The sequence below is a fragment of the Oncorhynchus keta genome, chromosome 4, assembly GCF_023373465.1.
Source record: "Oncorhynchus keta strain PuntledgeMale-10-30-2019 chromosome 4, Oket_V2, whole genome shotgun sequence".
NCBI lineage: Eukaryota > Metazoa > Chordata > Actinopteri > Salmoniformes > Salmonidae > Oncorhynchus > Oncorhynchus keta.
This window is the reverse complement of record NC_068424.1, coordinates 60,732,132-60,753,525: the sequence shown is the minus strand read 5'-3', so window position 1 is coordinate 60,753,525 and position 21,394 is coordinate 60,732,132. Positions and strand designations below refer to the sequence as shown.

The 21,394-nt window shown below is 43.3% G+C and overlaps 1 protein-coding gene across 11 annotated transcripts in view; it reads left to right on the top strand.

Annotated features, from left to right (window-relative positions):
- The window catches only part of LOC118379901 (LIM and calponin homology domains-containing protein 1-like), a 146,090-nt gene that overhangs the window by 107,878 nt on the left and 16,818 nt on the right, over positions 1-21,394 (top strand). For 8 of the 11 annotated variants that reach the window (XM_035766925.2, XM_035766920.2, XM_035766906.2 and 5 more), the window contains 12 exons: positions 6,487-6,525; positions 8,088-8,214; positions 8,371-8,531; positions 8,791-9,277; positions 10,284-10,625; positions 12,083-12,194; positions 12,488-12,618; positions 12,902-13,007; positions 15,539-15,570; positions 16,145-16,267; positions 17,583-17,675; positions 19,019-19,183. In XM_035766925.2, the coding sequence (XP_035622818.1) occupies positions 6,487-6,525; positions 8,088-8,214; positions 8,371-8,531; positions 8,791-9,277; positions 10,284-10,625; positions 12,083-12,194; positions 12,488-12,618; positions 12,902-13,007; positions 15,539-15,570; positions 16,145-16,267; positions 17,583-17,675; positions 19,019-19,183 (1,918 nt within the window). The remainder of the gene's footprint in view (positions 1-6,486; positions 6,526-8,087; positions 8,215-8,370; positions 8,532-8,790; positions 9,278-10,283; positions 10,626-12,082; positions 12,195-12,487; positions 12,619-12,901; positions 13,008-15,538; positions 15,571-16,144; positions 16,268-17,582; positions 17,676-19,018; positions 19,184-21,394) is intronic. The other 3 variants (XM_035766932.2, XM_035766939.2, XM_035766943.2) reach the window with 2 other exon arrangements.

The window sequence follows — 21,394 nt, the reverse complement described above, 5'->3', positions numbered from 1 at the left end:
CACATCCGACGAGCATCAGAGCCGGTGTAGTATTATTCGATCTTAGTCCTGTATTGACGCTTTGCCTGTTTGGTGGTTCATCGAAGGGCATAGTGGGATTTCTTATTAGCTTCCGGGTTAGAGTTCCGCTCCTTGAAAGAGGCAGCTTTAGCTCAGTGCGGCTGTTGCCTGTAATCTATGGCTTCTGGTTGGGGTATGTACGTACGGTCACTGTGGGGACGACTGCATCGATGCACTTATTGATGAAGCCAATGACTGATGTGGAGCACTCTTCAATGCCATCAGAGGAATCTCGGAACATATTCCTGTCTGCTAGCAAAACAGTCCTGTAGCTTAGCATCTTAACCACATTTTTATTGATCTAGTCACTGGTGCTTCTTGCTTACATTTTTGCTTGTAAACAGGAATCTGAACGATAGTATTATGGCCAGATTTGCCAAATAGAGGGTGACTGAGAGCTTTGTATGCGTCTTTGTGTGTGGCGTAAAGGTGGTCCAGAGTTTTTAATTATTTTTTTCCCTGTGGCTGCACATTTAACATGCTGATAGAAATTTGGTAAACCAGATTTAAGTTTCCCTGCATTCAAGTCCCTGGCTACTAGATGCTGTAATCTTACGCGTAGGTCATCTATTTTATTCTCAAAGGATTGCACGTTTGCTAGCAGAATGGAAGGAAGTGGGGGTTTATTCGATCGCCCACGAATTCTCAGAAGGCAGCCCACCCTTTGGCCCCTTTTTCTCCACCTCTTTATGCAAATCACAGGGATCTGGGCCTGTTCCCCAGAAAGCAGTATAATCGGTCACGTCGGGCTCATCAGACTCTGAAAAAAAGGACTCTGTCAGTCCGTGGTGAGTAATTGCAGTCCTGATGTCCAAAAGTTATTTTCGGTCAGAAGAGGACGGTAGCGGCAACATTATGTAAAAAAACAAGTTACAAAAAAGCGCTAATAAACAAACAAAAACACACAATCGGTTGGGGACACATATCTTCCTTCTTCTTCGGCACCATTATTGTAAAATAGGTCATAGGTAAAACAACCACCAATGTGCATTACAAGAGGCTATTTGAGATGCGCAAACTCAAATGGAATTAATTTGTTCCCTTGTTTCTGGATAGATGGGTGTTACACTGGGGCATGAAAGTATTTAGTCAGCCACCAATTGTGCAGGTTCTCCCACTTAAAAAGATGAGAGACCTGTAATTTTCATCATAGGTACACTTCAACTATGACAGACAAAATTAGGAAAAAAAATCCAGAAAATCACATTGTAGGATTTTTTATGAATTTATTTTGCAAATTATGGTGGAAAGTAAGTATTTGCTCAATAACAAAAGTTTATCTCAATACTTTGTTATATACCCTTTGTTGGCAATGACAGAGGTCAATCGTTTTCTGTAAGTCTTCAGGTTGTCACACACTGTTGCTGGTATTTTGGCCCATTCCTCCTTGCAGATCTCCTCTAGATCAGTGATGTTGCTGGGGAACACTGACTTTCAACTCCCTCCAAAGATTTTCTATGGGGTTGAGATCTGGAAACTGGCTAGGCCATTCCAGGACCTTGAAATGCTTCTTACGAAGCCACTCCTTCGTTGCCCGGGCAGTGTGTTTGGGATCATTGTCATGCTGAAAGACCCAGCCACGTTTCATCTTCAATGACCTTGCTGATGGAAGGTTTTCACTCAAAATGTCACAATACATGGCCCCATTCATTCTTTCCTTTCACAGATCAGTCGTCCTGGTCCCTTTGCAGAAAAACAGCCCCAAAGCATGATGTTTCCACCCCCATGCTTCACAGTATGTATGGTGTTCCTTGGATGCAACTCACCATTCTTTGTCCTCCAAACATGATGAGTTTAGTTTTTACCAAAAAGTTATATTTTGGTTTCATCTGACCATATGACATTCTCCCAATCTTCTTCTGGATCATTCAAATGCTCTCTAGCAAACTTCATACGGGCCTGGACATGTACTGGCTTAAGCAGGGGGACACGTCTGGCACTGCAGGATTTGAGTCCCTGGTGGCATAGTGTGTTACTGATGGTAGGCTTTGTTACTTTGGTCCCAGCTCTCTGCAGGTCATTCTCTGCCTGTGTGTGCGTCGTTGCTGTGGCTTCTGTTGTTTGCAGCAGAATTCAGTGGGAAAAATCTCTAAATGCAATTAAAACCATAGAAACCCTCATTGTCAAAAGTCCCCAAAGGCAACCTGAAAAATAGTTGAATTTGGCGCTAGAATCTTTTACCAATAAAAGTCGATGAAGGGCTGAAAACTCGCTAGATATAGCGACAGTTGCTAAGTTGGCAATACTGAGCTCGGGAGAAGGCAATGTTTAAAAGTAATCTTTAGACATGTACAGTTCCTAAATGTTGTTTTTAATTGACTAAAACAAGCAGATGACAAGAAAATTGCATTTAAATGTTTTTGCTGTGAGTCAATGGGGTAACCTAGGTAACCACAGGTTGTTTTCCCCAGAGATGGGCAGGGCTGCTGCGATCTATCTCATACCGAATGGGTCTATGGCACAGGTTGGAGATAATCAGCAAGTCACTATGCTGCCTTTGTATATTGGAAACACGTTGGTTGTTCAAGCACACACACACATTTGATATAGACGCAGCCTTGCACGCACACACCAAATACTTGCCATTGTCTAGCTAGCCTACCCATACTGTGTTACAGTATTTGACAACCCACCCTCAGGAAGTAGGAAATGAGGGGTCCCTGACCAGGGCTGGGATATGGCGTACCCTTCTCATTGCCTGAAGAGATGTACGCATTCTCAATGGCACACATTAGATATTTTTTTCAATGACAGAAGACATGTCCACATTTTCAATGGTAACGGTGTGATAATGAAAATGACTCTGGTAGAATGTAAGGCCTAGTATAATATGAGTGGGGAGAAAAATAATTTTTAGTAAGTTGAACCATGTATTGACCATTTTTATTAAGAGTGGGGCTATTTAATTTAACTGCGCCTATGTTTCAAGCAAAGAATCAAATTTAAAAATCCACGGGGGAAAGCTTTACCAAAGCAGACTAGCTATAGCTATTGTGGGTTTTCTCCCAATACAATCTTTGTGAGTCACTAGTGTTTTATCTGCTTTTCTTCACAAATCTACATTCCAGCTGTACTAATGTGAGTTTTTATAATAGGATATTGTGTTTGGGTATGATTCTGCATCTGTGTTTGAAATGGTTCCACAACCCTTATGAACAAACCCATTCGAGTCAATGCCGATGTCTTTATATTACGATTATTACAGGATGAGCACGGTTATCTAATATCCGATATCTGAATGGATGTTATTATTCGATTACTTGAGCGAGTTCATTTTTGGATCACTTTTTTTGTTCAGCCTATTTTAATGCTTTGTTTTTAATTAAATTAGATAATCCTTGTGATATTGTTAACTGCAAGGATATACCATGTCATTTGAGATACTTAATAAAACAAACTATTTAATATAGTTTTTAGTGGCGTATTTAGCCCTCCAGGCTGCCCTGACATCGGTATGCTATTTTCCCCACTTCAAATAGAAATTACAAGCGTGCACCGAACAGAGTTTCCAAAAGACCTGAAACCGATCAATGTATGACACTCACCAGAAAACCTTTTTGTAACAGAATCAATTATATTATGGCAAAAATCAGACATCTCTTTTACTGTTGGGTGGTTCCACCTCAAAAAGAACAAGGAAGTGTTTTGACACTGACAATCTCAGATTGTTCTGAAATAATTTGTTAGAAACAGTTAAGATAAACATTTGTGGAACATAATTCCTTAGAGATTAAATTATATTTAAAAAAAATTAAGCTAATTTGTTGTGCTCAAATTGGCCATTTTAATATATAAGATTCAGATAATATTCAATAAATATAGTACTAACTAACTATGACTAAGACATGAGGAATCCAAAGAAATTGGCAAGTCACCCACAGACCCCCCCACACCTCACGTCAATCTCACCCCAAAAACAAGTATATAGTATCAGTTCTCTGTCTCAAGAAGTATGAAGCTGCGGATCGGAGTATTGTTTCTTCATCCTATGTAATGTATTCTCAGTTCATTTGTATTTTTCCCCTGTTCAGAGAAACTAGTCATTTTAAGTTTTTAGGTTTATGTCCCATCCATCATCCTGATATCACCAGATGTTAACCGCTAGATGTTACTGTTCCTACTATTAGGTGGACAAAGTTTGAAGAATGTGAGGTCCAAATTGGATGTTGGGTACTATAATTATTGAATATTGTATGAATCCTTAAAAATATTTATGGTCAATTTGGGTGCAATTAATTAGCTTAAGTTCTCTGAGAAAATGATATTTCCACAAAATAAAGTTGCTGAATGATCTGTTTCTAACTTCAGAAACCATTTCAGAACAATCTGAACAATGGTAGGTGTCATGACTTGATGAAATAACATGGAACGACCCTGTTGCTTTTTGCCAAAAACAACTTACCTCTGCCATGTGCATTTGTGTAATTATGATTGGTCAAGAGACTTTTTTGTATTTTTAATTTCAAGTATCTGGATATCCTAATTTTGTTTTATTGTTATTTCAATAGTGAAATAATGTCAAATGCCCTACGACCTTGGTCAATGCTAACCAAACCACTCTCTCAGCAGTAGCCCCGTCCGCTCATGCTCGGAGGAACTATACCGTCCGTCATCCCTGACAACCAGCCCCATGACTACCTCCATCATCGTGACGAGCCCCCTTAGCCCCAGGACCAGCCTGGACACATCCAGGAAGTTCCCTCCCATGATTTACAGGGAGAAGGCAGGGCAAAAGAAGGTGGGGCTGTCCATATCCCTGGCGACAGACACGGGGAGGAATGACGACGTATGGGCTCGCCGTGCCCTTACCTCGCCAAAACACGGCGGCACCACTGGTCCAAACCAGTTCCTGCCTGTTCCTTCAGCCGGGGCAAACACCACGCTGACCATCACCTGCCAGGGTCACATGGGCAAGTCGGAGGTTGAAGGTCGCGAGGGCAACAAACCGGCGGTGGAGAAATGTCCATCTTGGCTTGACGACGACCTCCCGCCAATGTGAGCTTGTCGTTCATTGACTAGGATTCAGAGACCAATACAAAATGCTCAGTTGGCTAAGGGAGGAGCATCACACCATAACAGCCACAACATATTGAGTTTCTCCCAGCCTACACAGATCAGATACAGAGAACTACATTACCTGTCATCCTTCAGTAGACGTTTAGAAATCCTGCTTCTTACGCATGTGGCCATGACCTCGAGCAGTGATGCACACCTCTGGATGGCAAACATGAAGAATGCATGACCTTTCTCTATTTATACTTTATATATTTTATTTGTTCATTTGGGTTTGTATATTTTTGCGCATATGAAGAAATGACAGTGACCTTTTAAGTAACCTTGCATGGTGACCTCTGAAATTGGACCATTTCCAATACACACTGGTTACAGCAACTCCCTCAATCATATTTACATTGTATTACTTTCTTAGCTTTGTCCAAGGAGTGTTGCTATTTAATAATTGTTGAATATACAGGGCTGCACATGTATGCATGAATGTGCCTAAACACTTGCAGATATATGCATACATGGTAAACATATTACATAGAGTAGACTTAAACTCTATTACCAGAATGCACTGGTAGTAGTAGAAAAATGGCCTTTCGCTCTGTGGCAGATATGACAAATACATACAGCCCGTAAAACAATTTATATGCTGTCCGTTTCATAAGACCTCTCCGTCTTGTGGCCAGTCTTAATAGGACCACAAAACACACTTTCACTCGCATCCTTCCCAACGTCAGAAAGGCAGCTTTTAAAAGCCCTCTGTGGCCTGGAACTTAAACCCAAACCCGGTTAACCCAAGCCTCCAAATTGCGTATTGTTCTGGCGAAAGACGAAGAACCCCATCTTTGAAGATGCGTTATGAGCAGGCTAATAAAATTTGCATGCTTTTTAATGCTAGTTTTATTTTAGACTGCATCATGAGATCATTTCCATCTGCGCCATACAATATTCTGTAGAGGCCTATATTAGTGCAGTGAATTCAGTGGGGTTTTTTTTTCTCCCCAAGTGCTGAGCTGGCTGTGTTCTTGTTTAGAGTGCCACCTTGTGTTCAAATGGACACTGTTTTCTGTAAATCTGTAGATCTAGCCAGAACAACTATACTGTAAACCCATCGTTTTGGTATTTAAGACAGTAATTGCTCATTTTGTAATAATACTGAACCTATAGTAAGTATCTCATTAAACTTTCTTGTTTCTTTACAAAGAGCTCATTCTGTTGTCAACGGTAACCCATAGAGTAAACCTACAGGTGTTTTCAACACGCCCCCTATATTCCTTATATCACACATTCTCATATCTGTATGTATTGCGTTGTGTGTCCAGATCTGTATGTATTGCGTTGTGTGTCCAGATCTGTATGTGTTGTAGTTGTATGTTTGTTCATTAGTGTTTGTGCTCTTTCTCCATGTCTCTGCTTTCGTAGATTCAGTCACAGAGCTGCTAGTGTATCAGATGACCCAGAGTAAGTGGTTCTTTGTTACCCATCGGCAGCACATCCCTGCTAAACCACACCTGCAAAGTATCCCATCAAGTATGCCAGCTTCTAGACATGTCTATCTCTAAGGAGCTGATGGGTGTAACTCTGGACTATTGGACTTTTAACCATGTTACACCCATCCTATTCATTTGTTATTTGCCAGAAGTTGGGAGGGTCTAGCGGTTGACTTCAAATTAAGATCTGTCATCTGCATGTCTCACACTCACTCTCAAAAGCAAACGCTGGAACTCTAGACGTGCGCATGAATCCTAACTGCAAGGGTGCACCCGAAAATGTCTGTGAGCCACTTATCCAGCCTCACCGAGTTGGTGTGTCTCTTATAGCCTTCGAGGGTCTACTGTGGAATAGGATGAACCTAGATCACTCTCCTGTCTTGTGGACAGCTCATAGTCTCGTAAACCCCAAACCCTAGGCAACAGCAGTGACTAGGGTCTGATTTCAATGACTGACTCTTTTGGCAACTTCGATAAGGGGGGAAGATTGTTCTTGGGTGGGTCCTCTTCAGACAGACAACTCTTCTTTTTTTTCTTCTTTTTTTTTTTAAATCAGGAGGCAGACATGCCTGAATGAAGATTCAAAACCAAAGTTTGCATGCAAAACCTTGCAGTGGTTTTACATTAACATTTACATTTTAGTCATTTAGCAGTCGCTCTGGATAAGAGCATCTTACATTAGTGCATACATAATTATTTTTGGGGTGGGGGGCACCATGGGATTTATTTTTGATACTCTTTGAAGAGGTAGGGTTTCGGACATTTTCAGATGGTTAGTTTTAGTGAAGCTAGTTGATGTTAATTAGCCACTTGCGAAATGCACTCATTAAAAATACCTCTGTGATCTCCATCTTGCTAGATACTATTTAGTATGTTATTTAAGTGGATAAGATGGTGACGTAGACAGTGACGTAGTTCCTCTATGACAAACTCATGTCCTATTACATGCAGACGCTGTGAAGCCAGAACATTTGAAAATTGTGGAAGGCTAGAGAGACTAGAGAGCTCACCATGATGCATGTCGCATACACTCACAAACAAGTATATGTACAAGGTATGAGGCTCTCACTGTGGTTCTCAAAACAAAACCTGGATCAAATGTATAACTGATGCTCTGTGCTGTTGTACAGATAGGCTACTGTATATATGACCTTTTTTATAGCATGTTGCTTTACATGTTGTTATAATCTGCTTTTAATTATTAACGTTATCGCTGCTGCCTTCTGTTTTGCATGGTTCTACACAGTATAATACAAACTAATATATACAGAAGAGTAATATCCAATAATATGTGTGGTATTGTCAGAATCATGGTGAGTTCCTTTTTGGGTTTGAGAAGGTGCATCTGACCATCGACTCGGTTTGACCTTTCCTGGCTGAACTTTCATCACTACGGCAACTCCAAACATTACTCCATCTTCTGTTCCTTTAAAATAAAACTCTTTCTGTCTATACCGTATACATGACTTTTCTCCCAGTGAATCTCTCTATAACTCCTTCCATATCCTTGTCTTCTCCTTTTTTCCCCCTCAGAAGTGTGAGTATGATTGACATGCGTTGTGAGGAGGACGCCATCTTGCCACACCACAGCCAGGTGCGCCACGAGCTCATGCACAACCAGTACAACATGATGAAGGAGGAAGAGGACCACTGGCAGGATGTAAGCACTCTCTCTCACACACGCATACGCACATGCGAATACACTTTTATACACACATGTACACTTACACTTACTCAAACTTTATCATACAGTTGCACACACACACCTACACATTCAAGCATTCATACAGTCACACATCTACTGTCGGTCTGTTAGGACCTAGCCCGGTGGAAGAGTCGCAGGAGAAGCGTCTCCCAGGACCTGATTAAGAAGGAGGAAGAGAGGAAGATGATGGAGAAGCTGATGACTGGTGAGGGGGGGGCCATCTCTCAGAGGAAGAAGAGCATCAAAACCTACCGGGAGATTGTTGAGGAGAAGTACGTCACAAGGAAATCCTCCATTTTAGATCGAATCCTGGTTTCCATATTGTTTGTTGTTTCCATGTGCAGTATAGGCCTATACCTACTCTCTTCTCTCATAGCCTGTGTTTTTTTTTATCTCATCCTGGCCTCAACCTATTTTATAATTGCATCAGGGCAGGGGATCATAGCATGTTTCAACAATGATGCTTTTGTCAGTGTGTAGCCAGTCACATGGCCTCTGTCTCATCTTGTCCTACCGTCTCTCCTCCCCTAGGGAGCGTCGTGAGAACGACCTCCGCGAGGCCTACCGGTTGGCCCGCACCCCTGAGGAGGCAGCGTTGGTCCTCCACCGCTACGCCCAGCGCTTCACCATCAGTGAAGCGGTGTTGGAGCGCCTGCAACTGCCCAAACTGCTGGACAGGAGCATCTCTGAGGATCCCACCGCTACCACCAACACACGTCTCACCCTCACCCCCACTTCCTGTTCTCCCACCCCCACCTCCCCGGAAGAAGATAAAAATGGCCCCCTGAAGTACCTGAGGCAGCAGTCGCTCCCGGCACCCAAGTTTACCGCTACTGTTGAGGCCCAGGTGGTGGGGTTCCCCCAGGGTTTGTCTCATCGCCCCCAGATTCGGTCGCGCAAGCCTGAACCAAACCCCTCGATCCGGGCCGTCTCACCCAAGTCTGTGCCTTTGCTGATGCCCAAGCCTTACAATCAACCCAAGGGCATGCAGATGCTGGTGGGACCCAGGCCAGGCAAGGTGTGACACAAAATGCCAGCTAATGGCAAGGGTTTTATCAGTGTTATCACTAGTGTATTTTACTGTAACATTGTGTTTGAACAAAGGTTAAAATTACCAGGGGGGCCGTGGGCTTGTTAGCCACTCATCCCTCAAAGTAGTTTGAATGTTTTGTTCAGCCTGGTCTTCCAAGGGCACAAATGTATTGTGTAAATGGAACCCTGATCTTGGCATTTAAATTAGAATAGAAGACAGAAACCATGGAGATTAGGTGTCATGTTTACAGACAAAAATATATAAATCCCTTTTCCTTCTTCCCCGAAGTCTGTTGCAACATCTCAATTCAGCATAACAGGATGTTCATTTTCATCCTCAGAGCCATTTGCCAAATGGGCCTATTCCAAAGGAAGATAACATGCTTTGGGGTTATTATGGGAACAAACCGGGACTTCTTTCACTTCTGTGTCTGGAATCTCTTATTTGGAGCTGAGGGGAGCCTGAATGGGGGGCTCTGTTCCGTATTGACTTAAGAAGTTGACAAGTAGTCCCTCTCAATGTGAAGTGGGTCTCTGGGCAGACAGAGAGGACCACACAGACTGAGGGGGTGATTCTGGGTAGTGAGTCCCCCTTCATTCAACAAACCCCCCTGTGTGTCTGGAGTACTCTGTGCTCCTCACACATGCATTACAGCCTTTCATTCAGTCCCAGCATGTTATCAGGCTAGCTGAATAGCTTATAGGCCAGAGTTACATGAATGAGTTACGGTTTTATTTACAACATGGCAACTTCCGGTCTGGGTGGTCTGTAGTACAACTGTGTGGTCATAATGCAGTCGTTGCTGTGGAATTTGGGAGAGTTCACCCCAGTTGACTGTTCTTGTATTGCTGTCTGAAGGATATTTTTGGCGTGGATACAGTATCTCTAAAATTGTGTTTTAAGTGTTGGATTTTGACATTGAAATGCATCTTTGTAGTATGTATACATGTGTGTGTTCTCTAAGCCTTCAGTCTCTAACCTGTGTACTCAGGTGGACGGCTTGCTGCGAGTCAACGGCGACATGGGAAACGATGAGGTCACCACTCCAGAGAGCGAGGGAAGGACCTCCCCTCTAAGGTTCTACCCCTCCCCTGCCACACCTACAGCCTCCTCTGATGGTTCTGACACACACCCATGTGAGGCCACTCCCCCACCCACACACAGCCCCTCCCCCAGGGCAAGTCCATTACCAGCCATGCCAGAAGTGGCACAGTGTGGCACAAGCACAGGCACTGCAGTGACATCATCTTCAGTGCCAGGAGAAAGTGATGCCCAGAAGAAGGATAATGCACAGGAGTCTACACCGCCTAGCCGGCCCACCTCACTGCCCTCGGTGAGCACTCAATACATGCAGCCAGCCGGCTTTGTTTCTGTGGAAAAAAACATACATTATCTAAAAGGTCTGAAAAGACTTGGAACAATGTAAATTGTGACTTGCATCTTGACAAACTGTCAGTGGTGTAAAGTACTTAAGTAAAAATACTTGAAAGTACTACTTAAACCTCTTCAGGATCCGCCCCCTTTTTTTGGTCTAAAATGGCATACCCAAATCTAACTGCCTGTAGCAAGGATATGCAAACTTTGAAGTTTGTTTAAATGTTAAATTAATGTAGGTGAATATAACACATTAGATCTGGTAAAAGATGATACAAAGAAAAAAACATGAATTTTTAAAAAATGATTGTACAATCTTTAAAATGCCAGAGAAAGGCCATAATGTATTATTCTAGCTGAGACACAATTGAGATTTTGGACACTAGATGGCAGCAGTGTAGGTGCAACATTTTAGACTGATCCAATGAACCATTGAATTCCTGTTCAAATGTTGTATCAAGACTGCCCAAATGTGCCTAATTGTTAATTATGCCTAATTATTAATACATTTTCAAGTTCATAAATGTGCACTCTCTTCAAACAATAGCATTATATTATTTCACTGTAATAGCTACTGTAAATTGGACAGTGCAGTTAGATTAACAAGAATTTAAGCTTTCTGCCAATATCAGATATGTCTATGTCCTGGGAAATTATCTTTACTTACAACCTCATGCAATCACATTAGTCTAGTTAGCTCAACTGTCCACGGGGGACCCAGCAATCCTGTCGTTTTTGGGGGGTATCTGTACTGTACTTTACTATTTATATTTTTGGCAACTTATACTTCACTACATTCCTAAAGGAAATTATGTACTTTTTACTCCATACATTTTCCCTGACACCCAAAAGTACTCATTACATTTTGAATGCTTAGCAGGACCGGAAAATGGTCTAATTCACACACTTATCAAGAGAACATCCCTGGTCATCCCTACTGCCTCTGACCTGGCAGACTTACTAAACACATGCTTCGTTTGTAAATTATATGAGAGTATTGAAGCATGCCCCTGGCTATCTGTAAATTAATAAAACAAGAAAATGGTGCTGTCTAGTTTGCTTAATATAAGGAATTTGAAATGATTTATACTTTAACTTTTCATACGTAGGTATATTTTAGAAATTAAATGTACTTTTGATACATAAGTATATTTAAATCCAAATACTTTTAGACTTTCTCAAGCAGGATTTTACTAGTTGACTTTCACTTTTACTCAAGTCATTTTCTATCAAGATATCTTTTACTCAAGTATGACAATTGGGTGCTTTTTCCACCACTGCAAACTGCTGACTGAAAGCCTACATACAGTCCATAGATAGGATAAAGCAACATTGTGTCAGAAAGGTCATGACTTCAACAAAAGGAAGGAGGAGGATGCATAATCAGACTATTTCTTCCTGTGGGTGTCCCTACAGGAGCTGCAGAGCACAGAATGTCTTGTGGAGGCGGGAGGCAGGTCTGCTGCAGGCCCACTGGGGGAGGAGCCCAACACAACAGAGACTGCAGTACAGCCCTCTCCAGCTACAGGTCTGTTCCTATGTGTTACCTAGGAGACTAACTGCTGCTACACTGACACCTAGTGGTGGTAATTTATATTGTTTCTATAACCCATCAAATCCTTTTGCTATTCGATGTGCATTCTAGGAATTAATTACTCATTGTCTGATTAGCAAATGAACACTTTAAGCTGTTAAACAAATTATTCAACTTGGTCTTCCTGTGGTTAAAGTCACATTAGGACACACTGTCTGGGCTTACCGTAGACTCTGATGCAGAGTCTTGCTCTGATTCATCTAGACATGTGTCCGTCTGGTTTTCAGAGTCACAACAAGCTCCCAAAGAACAAACAGAAGTGTGTATGAATGCCACAGCGACTAGACAGAACACCACTATCCTCCGTCCAGTCCTATCAGAGCACGCCACACAACAAGCTCAACCAATGACCGCACCGGTGAGATCACCTGCCAACCAATCAATGGCCCCCAATGCTGCGAATAGTCCATCATTTGTGCGCTGCTCTACCTCAAGCAGAAGCCGTACCCAGGAGTGTGCAGCGCCATAGAACTTTCAGATAGAAATGTAGAACAGTCCTGATTCTATACTGTGTAGAATAGGGTATCACAAACTCTATCAATTAAATTTCTCTCTGATACGTTCTAACTATAAATATTTTTGAAGAATCCTCTGGTTATGTTTTGATCATTGTGTTTCTGACTTTTCTGGGATGATCTTAGGTCAGTGAGCCCAGCCTGGAGGTGTCTCGGAGAGCAGATGAAGTTTCTACCTTGGCTGATCCAGGACCTGTCAGAAACAAACCACCATGTGAAGCTCCCACAACAGGTAAGCAAAATTTGTTTTCAGAACAGAATTAACCTCAAACTGCCTTTTTGACAAAAGTCTTTATTTCCCGCAGCCCTCTCAGCTATCTCACACCAAACACTTTTTTTTCCTTTGCGTCTCCAACTGGCACTCTGTATGTTTGCTTGTGAACTCTCTATCTATCCCCTCCTTTTCTCCTCCTCGCCCCCTTAACCTCCCTCCTTCCTCCCTTCTCCTTGCTTGTGCTATAGAGCTGGCTAACAGTGCCAGTTATCCACCAGCAACCGGCAACCCTAGGTTAGGCCTACGTTGGGAGTTCTTCACCACGCCAGGTAAACTGCTCACTGTTTAGTTGAGCTTGCCTGTAACCCTCTTTGGGGTTCACGAACTCATGCATAGTACAGGTTTTCCCCATGGCTTCCCCGGAGGCTGGGTGACAGCATTGGAAACCTGTTTCCTCACTCTACTGGTTTTGTCATTTGCTATTGGAGTCCTGTGGAGTCTTTTATAATGCTGTAATTACTATAGTAACAATGTTAATACAACATTGCTACGTATAACTACAGTGTTACTAATGAACTGAATGTTTTCTTAAGATTTGAATCGGACAACTTTGTGTCGGAGGTAAAACAAATGGAAGCATCGTTACAAATGTTTGGGAGAGTTGTTGTTAAACAGTCTGATGATTTAAAGTTGTTCAGGGGATGCAACACACACAAAAGCCCAGACAAAATAAGTGGACATGTGTTAAAGTCGCTCTGGATAAGAGCGTCTGCTAAATGACTTAAATGTAAATGTAAATGTTAAAGCACTGTGCTGAACCAATTGGCTGGTGTTTTTAGACATTTTCCTATCCTCACTCGATCAGCAGCACGTGCCAGTATTGTGGAAAAACTCTATTATACCCATTCCTAAAGCATCTTATCCCTTTGTGCTGAATGACTACCGCCCTGTTGCCTTGACATCCTTAGTAATGAAATGCCTTGAGAAACTTGTGAAAAGTCATATTCTCAGCGTCACCCTGAAGATTCTTGACCCATTTCAGTTTGCCTATCAGCCTAGCAGAGGAGTTGATGCCATTCTTACCCTCCTTAACATGGTCTATAGACATCTAGAGGGTGTCAAATCCCATTTAGGGTTCTGTTTGTTGACTTTTCTTCTGCCTTCAACACTATTTCCTTAGATGGGCGGCTGGTTTTGTGGCTGTTGGACTTCCTGAGCCAACGCTCACAGCGAGACAAAATAGGTCCCCACGTGTCGGACATACGCAATACCAACACAGGCTCTCCTCAGGGATGTGTTTTGCCCCCACTCCCGTACATCTTGTACACTAATAGTTGTACTAGTTCCCATCCTAACAGACACCTCATTAAGTTTGCTGATGACACTGCCTTGATCAGCCTGTTGCATGATGATGAGGAACATCATGGCCCGGTCCTAGATGACTTTGTAGAGTGGTGTGACAAATCACACTTGGTCCTCAACACCAAAGAGATGTGCATAGACTTCAGGAAGTGTACAACACCTACCTCTGCAACATCTATCAGAGGTCAGAATATAGAGGTTGTAGAGGAATACAAATACCTCGGTGTCCTCTTGGACAATATGCTTCAGTGGAGTAAATGTACAGACCTGATCTACAAAAAGAGCCAACAGAGACTATCCTTTCTCAAAAAGCTGTGATCTTTCAATGTACACTATACTGACTCTGTTTTACAAATCTTTCATTGAGAGTATTTTAACTTTTTGTATTGTTTGTTGGTTTGGTAATGCCACTGTCAGCCAGAGAAATATGCTGAGGATTATCACTACAGCAAGCAAGGTACTTTGTGTCAAACAGACAGGCCTGGATGAGATCTTTAAGGTCAGGGAAGGCTCACAAAATCATTTTCGACCCAAGCCACCCCCTGTACCCAGACTCTGAACTACTCCCCTCTGGACGCAGGTATAGGGCACCCCTCAGCAGGAAAAACAGAACTAAACAATAATTTGTGCCAGGTGTGATATCCCTCCTAAATAGCTTCGCCTAATGTTCCTATCGACTCAGTAAGACCAGCAGGCTAGTCTTTAAAAAAAAAATGTTTTATTGTTATGTAACTGTTATAAAAGTTGCATTGTCAATTTTGTTTTGTATTTAAACGACACTTTAAACGTGTACATGACACTGCAACAAAATTGTAAGTAAGAGTTTTAAATAAATAAGGGAAACTTCTTGTAAAGTGTTAAAGAATTGTTGAATGTAGATTTTTAGTGTACTTTTGCACAGGAAACTGGAATTGTTAGCCACTCCGTAATGACAAATACCACACAGCTTGTAGCTTTTCAGCAACTCAATATTCACCTTCATACCTTCTCACCTAGATTTGTTCCCTGACACCTTTCGCTTCATTCCCTCATTCCTTTACCTGACATTCATTATTTAAATAGCTTTTGCGTTCACACAAAGATAGTGTAATGACTAAAAAGATCATGTCCACTCCGCATCAGTTCCTGTGTTTTGAACGATGTTTGTTTACTAAACGACTACCTTTTTCACTATCTCTATTTCATAGAGGGGGCAGAGCAGGAGCGTGGTACAGCAGCGGTGAGTCCATTCTAACTGTTCCATCTGCTATAATCTTTCCTGGTAGAGTTCTAAATGGGGTTTTACTAGTTCTCATCTGGTTGAGACAAAAACAATGTTGTCAATACCGTCCCAAATGCATTGGATACAATGCATTTTAAGACAATCCAGGGTTGTGTTCATTAGGGCACCCAGTAACAAAACCGTGAAACCAAAACAAACTTTTCTTATTGGGCAAGTTCATTATTGGCTCTGTTTCACTCTATTTCAGAGCGTGTTTTTCCGTTTTGTCTACTGAGCACAATCCATTTGTTGTTTTTCTAATATATTTAGGACCTCCCTAAAACCCAATGCTTGATAGGTTGAGCCAATGAACAATGACCAATCAGATGAGGATTATGTACAAAGTGCCCAGCCTTGCACTTCATCCCCTCATCTCTCGCTCTTTTCTCTCTCCTTAGTAGGACACCTTTGGCTAGCATGGGCATAATAGTGCTGTTGTAGATCAACTGTCTCCTCTCTTCCCTTTCTGTGGATGTGTGTGTACTTCGGTTTGGCGTGTGTGCGTGTGTGAGCTCTGGGTGGGCTCTATCAGGTCACTCAGGTGTCATCCCCGGTAGTGGCCCAGGCTAAGCGGGGTGACCGCTGGTCTTGGGACCCAAATGAGGAGCGAAAGCGTCAGGAAAGGTGGCAGCAAGAGCAGGAGCGCATGCTTCAGGTAGAGTTAAGCTACTAAAGACCCAAAAGCTAGGCCTGATTTTAGCATGCTGCAAAATACTAAATAACAAAAGCTAGGCCTGATTTAGCATGCTGCTATATACTCATTAAGAAAAGCTAGGCCTGAGTTAGTATACGGCTAATAATATGTTAACAAAAGGCCAGAGTTAGCATGCTAAAGCTAGGCCTGAGTTAGCATGATGTCCTATTGACTTTAGCTAAAGATAGGCCCGAATAAGCCTGCTGATTACTGAATCTATGGTCTGCAGCACCAGTTACATTTACCCAAAGCAGGTGCTAACTTTCTGTTAGCTTGCAAACACATTTTAATTAACCACAATCCTGCTTAGTCATCTGCCTGCTCTGAGTCTGAAGTCAACCCCCAATGTGCTACTCACTGCTGTGCACACAGTGGCCACACAGCGGCAGCAATGCACAATAAAAGCTGTGTGCTATGGCATGACCTGCGTGTCTCACACACTCGCCAGAGCCCCAAATCTTCCGCCAGTCAACTTCGCTCTCCTCCTCTACCTACCCATCATAGTGTGTCTCAATACTCCAAATAGCCTTGTTTTCTTCATCCTCGCCTAACCTATATTCTCAGATCTATAAATCTACTGATGAAGGTGAGAAGAAAAGAAAGCCATTCTATTGAGATCCACCCACAGGGTTTGCTTTGCTGATGTATGAACCCTTGTCACCTTAGACTCCTAAACCACCTTGTCAGTGCATGGTGTGTCTGTTTCTTTGGTTGGCAGCTTTTTTAATGTATTTTCTCTCTTTTATAACCCTCATCATACACGCATGCTATATTTGTGTATGCCCACTTTTTCCTGTCACATGATTGGCTCATGCTTCTCATTGGTACTTAATATAGACCTGAACTAACACAATATATTTATTTTAGATGAAATCCAATGTTAATGGATAGTTCATTCGAAATCTAAGTTAATCAGATGTTTTCATATTTCAAAAGGAGTCTGAAGTTGAGTCTTCCACATTTCACACCATCTTTCAAGGAAAAAGACACATTCTTTTCATTAGTTCCTTGTTGATACAATCTCAACATGTTTTGCATGTCTGCAGTCAAGTTTTCAAGACATTGGATTTTCATGAAGCAAAGTGTCATGAGCTATCATCATGTTTTAGGGAGAGTGATAAGTACTTTGTTAGTTACTAAAACACGAAAAATGGAAAATCCCAATATGCTTTATGGCCAGGTATGGCCCAATAGGCATCTTTTCTGACCATCCGTCTATCTGTATGACATGTCATCGATGATGAATGTGTGCCATCTCTCGTTGCCATGGTAATAGGAGAAGTACCAGCATGAGCAGGAGAAGCTGAAACAGGAGTGGGAGAGAGCGCAAAGAGAGGTGGAAGACGAGGAGAGGAGATACCATGAGGAGGTGTGTTGAGTGAGTGTGTGTGCGAATATGAAAGTGGCTGCTGAATGAATACAAACCCCAATTTCTCCCTCCCTCCCTCCCTATTACTCCCTCCCTCCCTATTACTCCCCCTCCCTCACTATTACTCCCCCTCCCTCCCTATTACTCCCTCTCCATCCCTCCCTATTACTCCCTCTCCATCCCTCCCTATTACTCCCTCTCCATCCCTCCCTATTACTCCCTCTCCATCCCTCCCTATTACTCCCCCTCCCTCCCTCCATCCCCCTCCCCCTATTACCCCCTCCCTCCACCCCCCTCCCTATTACCCCTCCCTCCCTCCATCCCTCCCTATTACCCCTCCTCCCTCTCCACCCCTCCCCTCCCCTCCCTCCCTCCCTCCCTATTACCCTCCCTCCCTCTCCATCCCTCCCCTCACTATTACTCTCCCTCCCTCACTCACTATTACTCTCCCTCCCTCCCTCCATCCCTCCCCCTCACTATTACTCTCCCTCCCCCTCTCCATCCCTCCCTCACTATTACTCTCCCTCCCTCCCTCTCCATCCCTCCCCCTCACTATTACTCTCCCTCCCATCCCTCCCTCCCTCCTCACTATTACTCTCCCTCCCTCCCTCCCTCACTATTACCTCCCCCTCCCTCCCCTCCTCACTATTACTCTCCCTCCCCCCCTCCCTCCCCCTCACTATTACTCCTCCCTCCCTCCCCCTCCTCCCTCCCTCACTATTACCCCTCCCCCTCCTACCCCCCTCCCTCACTATTACCCCTCCTCCCTCCCTCACTATTACCCCCCCCCCCTCCCTCCCTCCCTCCCTCCCTCACTATTCACTATTACCCTCCCTCCCTCCCTCACTCACTATTACCCTCCCTCCCTCCCTCCTCACTATTACTCCCTCCCTCCCTCACTCACTATTACTCTCCCTCCCTCCCTCACTCACTATTACTCTCCCTCCCTCCCTCACTCACTATTACTCTCCCTCCCTCCCTCCTCTATTACTCACTATTACTCTCCCTCCCTCCCACTCACTCACTATTACTCTCCCTCCCTCCCTCACTCACTATTACTCTCCCTCCCTCACTCACTATTACTCTCCCTCCCTCCCTCACTCACTATTACTCTCCCTCCCTCCCTCACTCACTCACTATTACTCTCCCTCCCTCCCTCACTCACTATTACTCTCCCTCCCTCCCTCCCTCACTCACTATTACTCTCCCTCCCTCCCTCACTCACCCTCCCCCTCCCTCTACCTATTTCTCCCTCCTCCTATTACTCTCCCTCCCTCCCTCCCTCCGCTCTCTATTTCTCTTCCTCACTCCCGCTCTTCCTCATTCCCTCCCTTTTTCCACAGGAGCGAAGGATACTAGAGGAGACTGTGGCCCCTCTGACCCCCCTCTCCTCCACCCTGCCCTTGCCCATCCGGGGGGATACCCCCGCGCCTATGGACCCCCAGGACACCATCGTCCGGTCGCTGGCCGACTGGGAACGCAAGCAGGAGCTGCTGGAGAGACAGGGGGTGAGAGGATAAGTTATATTGGGTTACCTTTCAAATTAAAATAACGTGTTGTAAATATGTATATGCAGTGCATTCGGAAAGTATTCAGACCCCTTGACTTTTTCCACATTTTGTTACGTTACAGCATTATTCCGTTTTTTTCCCCCTCGTCAATCTAAATACAATACCCGATAATGGCAAAGTAAAAACAGTTTTTTAGATTTATTAAGAATGTAAAACTAAAATATCACATTTACATTGACCTTTTACTCAGTACTTTGTTGAAGCACCTTTGGCAGAGATTACAGCCTCAAGTCTTCTTGAGTACGACGCTAAAAGCTTGGCACACCTGTATTTGGGAAGTTTATCCGATTCCTCTCTACAGATCCTCACAAGCTCTGCCAGGTTGGATGGGGCGCTTTGCTGCTATTTTCAGGTCTCTCCAGAGATGTTCTATCGTGTTCAAGTCTGGGCTCTGGCTGGGCAACTCAAGGACATTCAGAGACCTGTCCCGAAGCCACTCCTGCTTTGTCTTGGCTGTGTGCTTAGGGTCGTTGTCCTGTTGGAGGGTGAACCTTCGCCCGAGTCTGAGAACCTGTTCCAGAGAGCTCAGGATCTCTCTGTACTTTTCTCCGTTCATCTTTGCCTCGATCCTGACTAGTCTCGCAGTCCATGCCACTGCAAAACATCCCCACAGCAAGATGCTGCCGTCACCATGCTTCACCGGAGGAATGGTGAAAGGTTTCCTCCAGACGTGACCCTTGACATTCAGGCCAAAGAGTTCAATCTTGGTTTCATCAGACCAGATCTTGTTTATCATGGTCTGAGAGTCTTTAGGTGTCTTTTGGCAACCTTCAAGCGGGCTGTAATGTGCATTTTATTGAAGAATGTCTTCTGTCTGGCCACTCTACCAAAAAGGCCTGATCAAATCAAATCAAATTTATTTATATAGTCCTTCGTACATCAGCTGATATCTCAAAGTGCTGTACAGAAACCCAGCCTAAAACCCCAAACAGCAAGCAATGCAGGTGTAGAAGCACGGTGGCTAGGAAAAACTCCCTAGAAAGGCCAAAACCTAGGAAGAAACCTAGAGAGGAACCAGGCTATGTGGGATGGCCAGTCCTCTTCTGGCTGTGCCGGGTGGAGATTATAACAGAACATGGCCAAGATGTTCAAATGTTCATAAATGACCAGCATGGTCGAATAATAACAAGGCAGAACAGTTGAAACTGGAGCAGCAGCACAGTCAGGTGGACCGGGGACAGCAAGGAGTTATCATGTCAGGTAGTCCTGGGGCACGGTCCTAGGGCTCAGGTCCTAGTTGAAACTGGAGCAGCAGCATGGCCAGGTGGACTGGGGACAGCAAGGAGTCATCATGTCAGGTAGTCCTGGGGCATGATGGGGGGGCAGAGATGATTTGTTGTGGAAAAATTTTGGTCAATCATATTTCACAAATACTGGAGCATGTGGGTTTAATAGACTTTTTATTACTTCATAATAAAAGCCGAGCTGCATCATAAAGACAACTGCCTTCCAGCCTTGGCACACATGTTTTATACATTTGTCCTTACGTCATACTCATAGTAGCTCCTCTTAATGGCTTATCACCTCTGGCATTTAGCCACCGTTATCATATTGCCTTAACATTAGGACATGCAACCTGTAGAGTCACACAAATAGTTTAATGCATGTAGGACCATAGCAACTACCGATAATGATTTTTCGATACCGATTATTGGAGGACCAAAAAAGCTGATACCGATTAATTGGCCAATTATTTTATTTTTTTATAAATAAATATTTAATGAATAATTGTTTACTTGTAATAATGACAATTACAACAATACTGAATGAACACTTATTTTAACTTAATATAATACATCAATAAAATCAATTTAGCCTCAAATAAATAATGAAGCGTGTTCAATTTGGTTTAAGTAATGCAAAAACAAAGTGTTGGAGAAGAAAGTAAAAGTGCATTATATGCTATGTAAGAAAGCTAACGTTTAAGTTCCTTGCTCAGAACATGAGAACATATGAAAGCTGGTGGTTCCTTTTAACATGAGTCTTCAATATTCCCAGGTAAGACGTTTTTGGTTGTAGTTATTATAGGACTATTTCCCTCTATACCATTTGTATTTCATTAACCTTTGACTATTGGATGTTCTTATAGGCACTTTAGTATTGCCAGTGTAACAGTATAGCTTCCGTCCCTCTCCTCGCTCCTCCCTG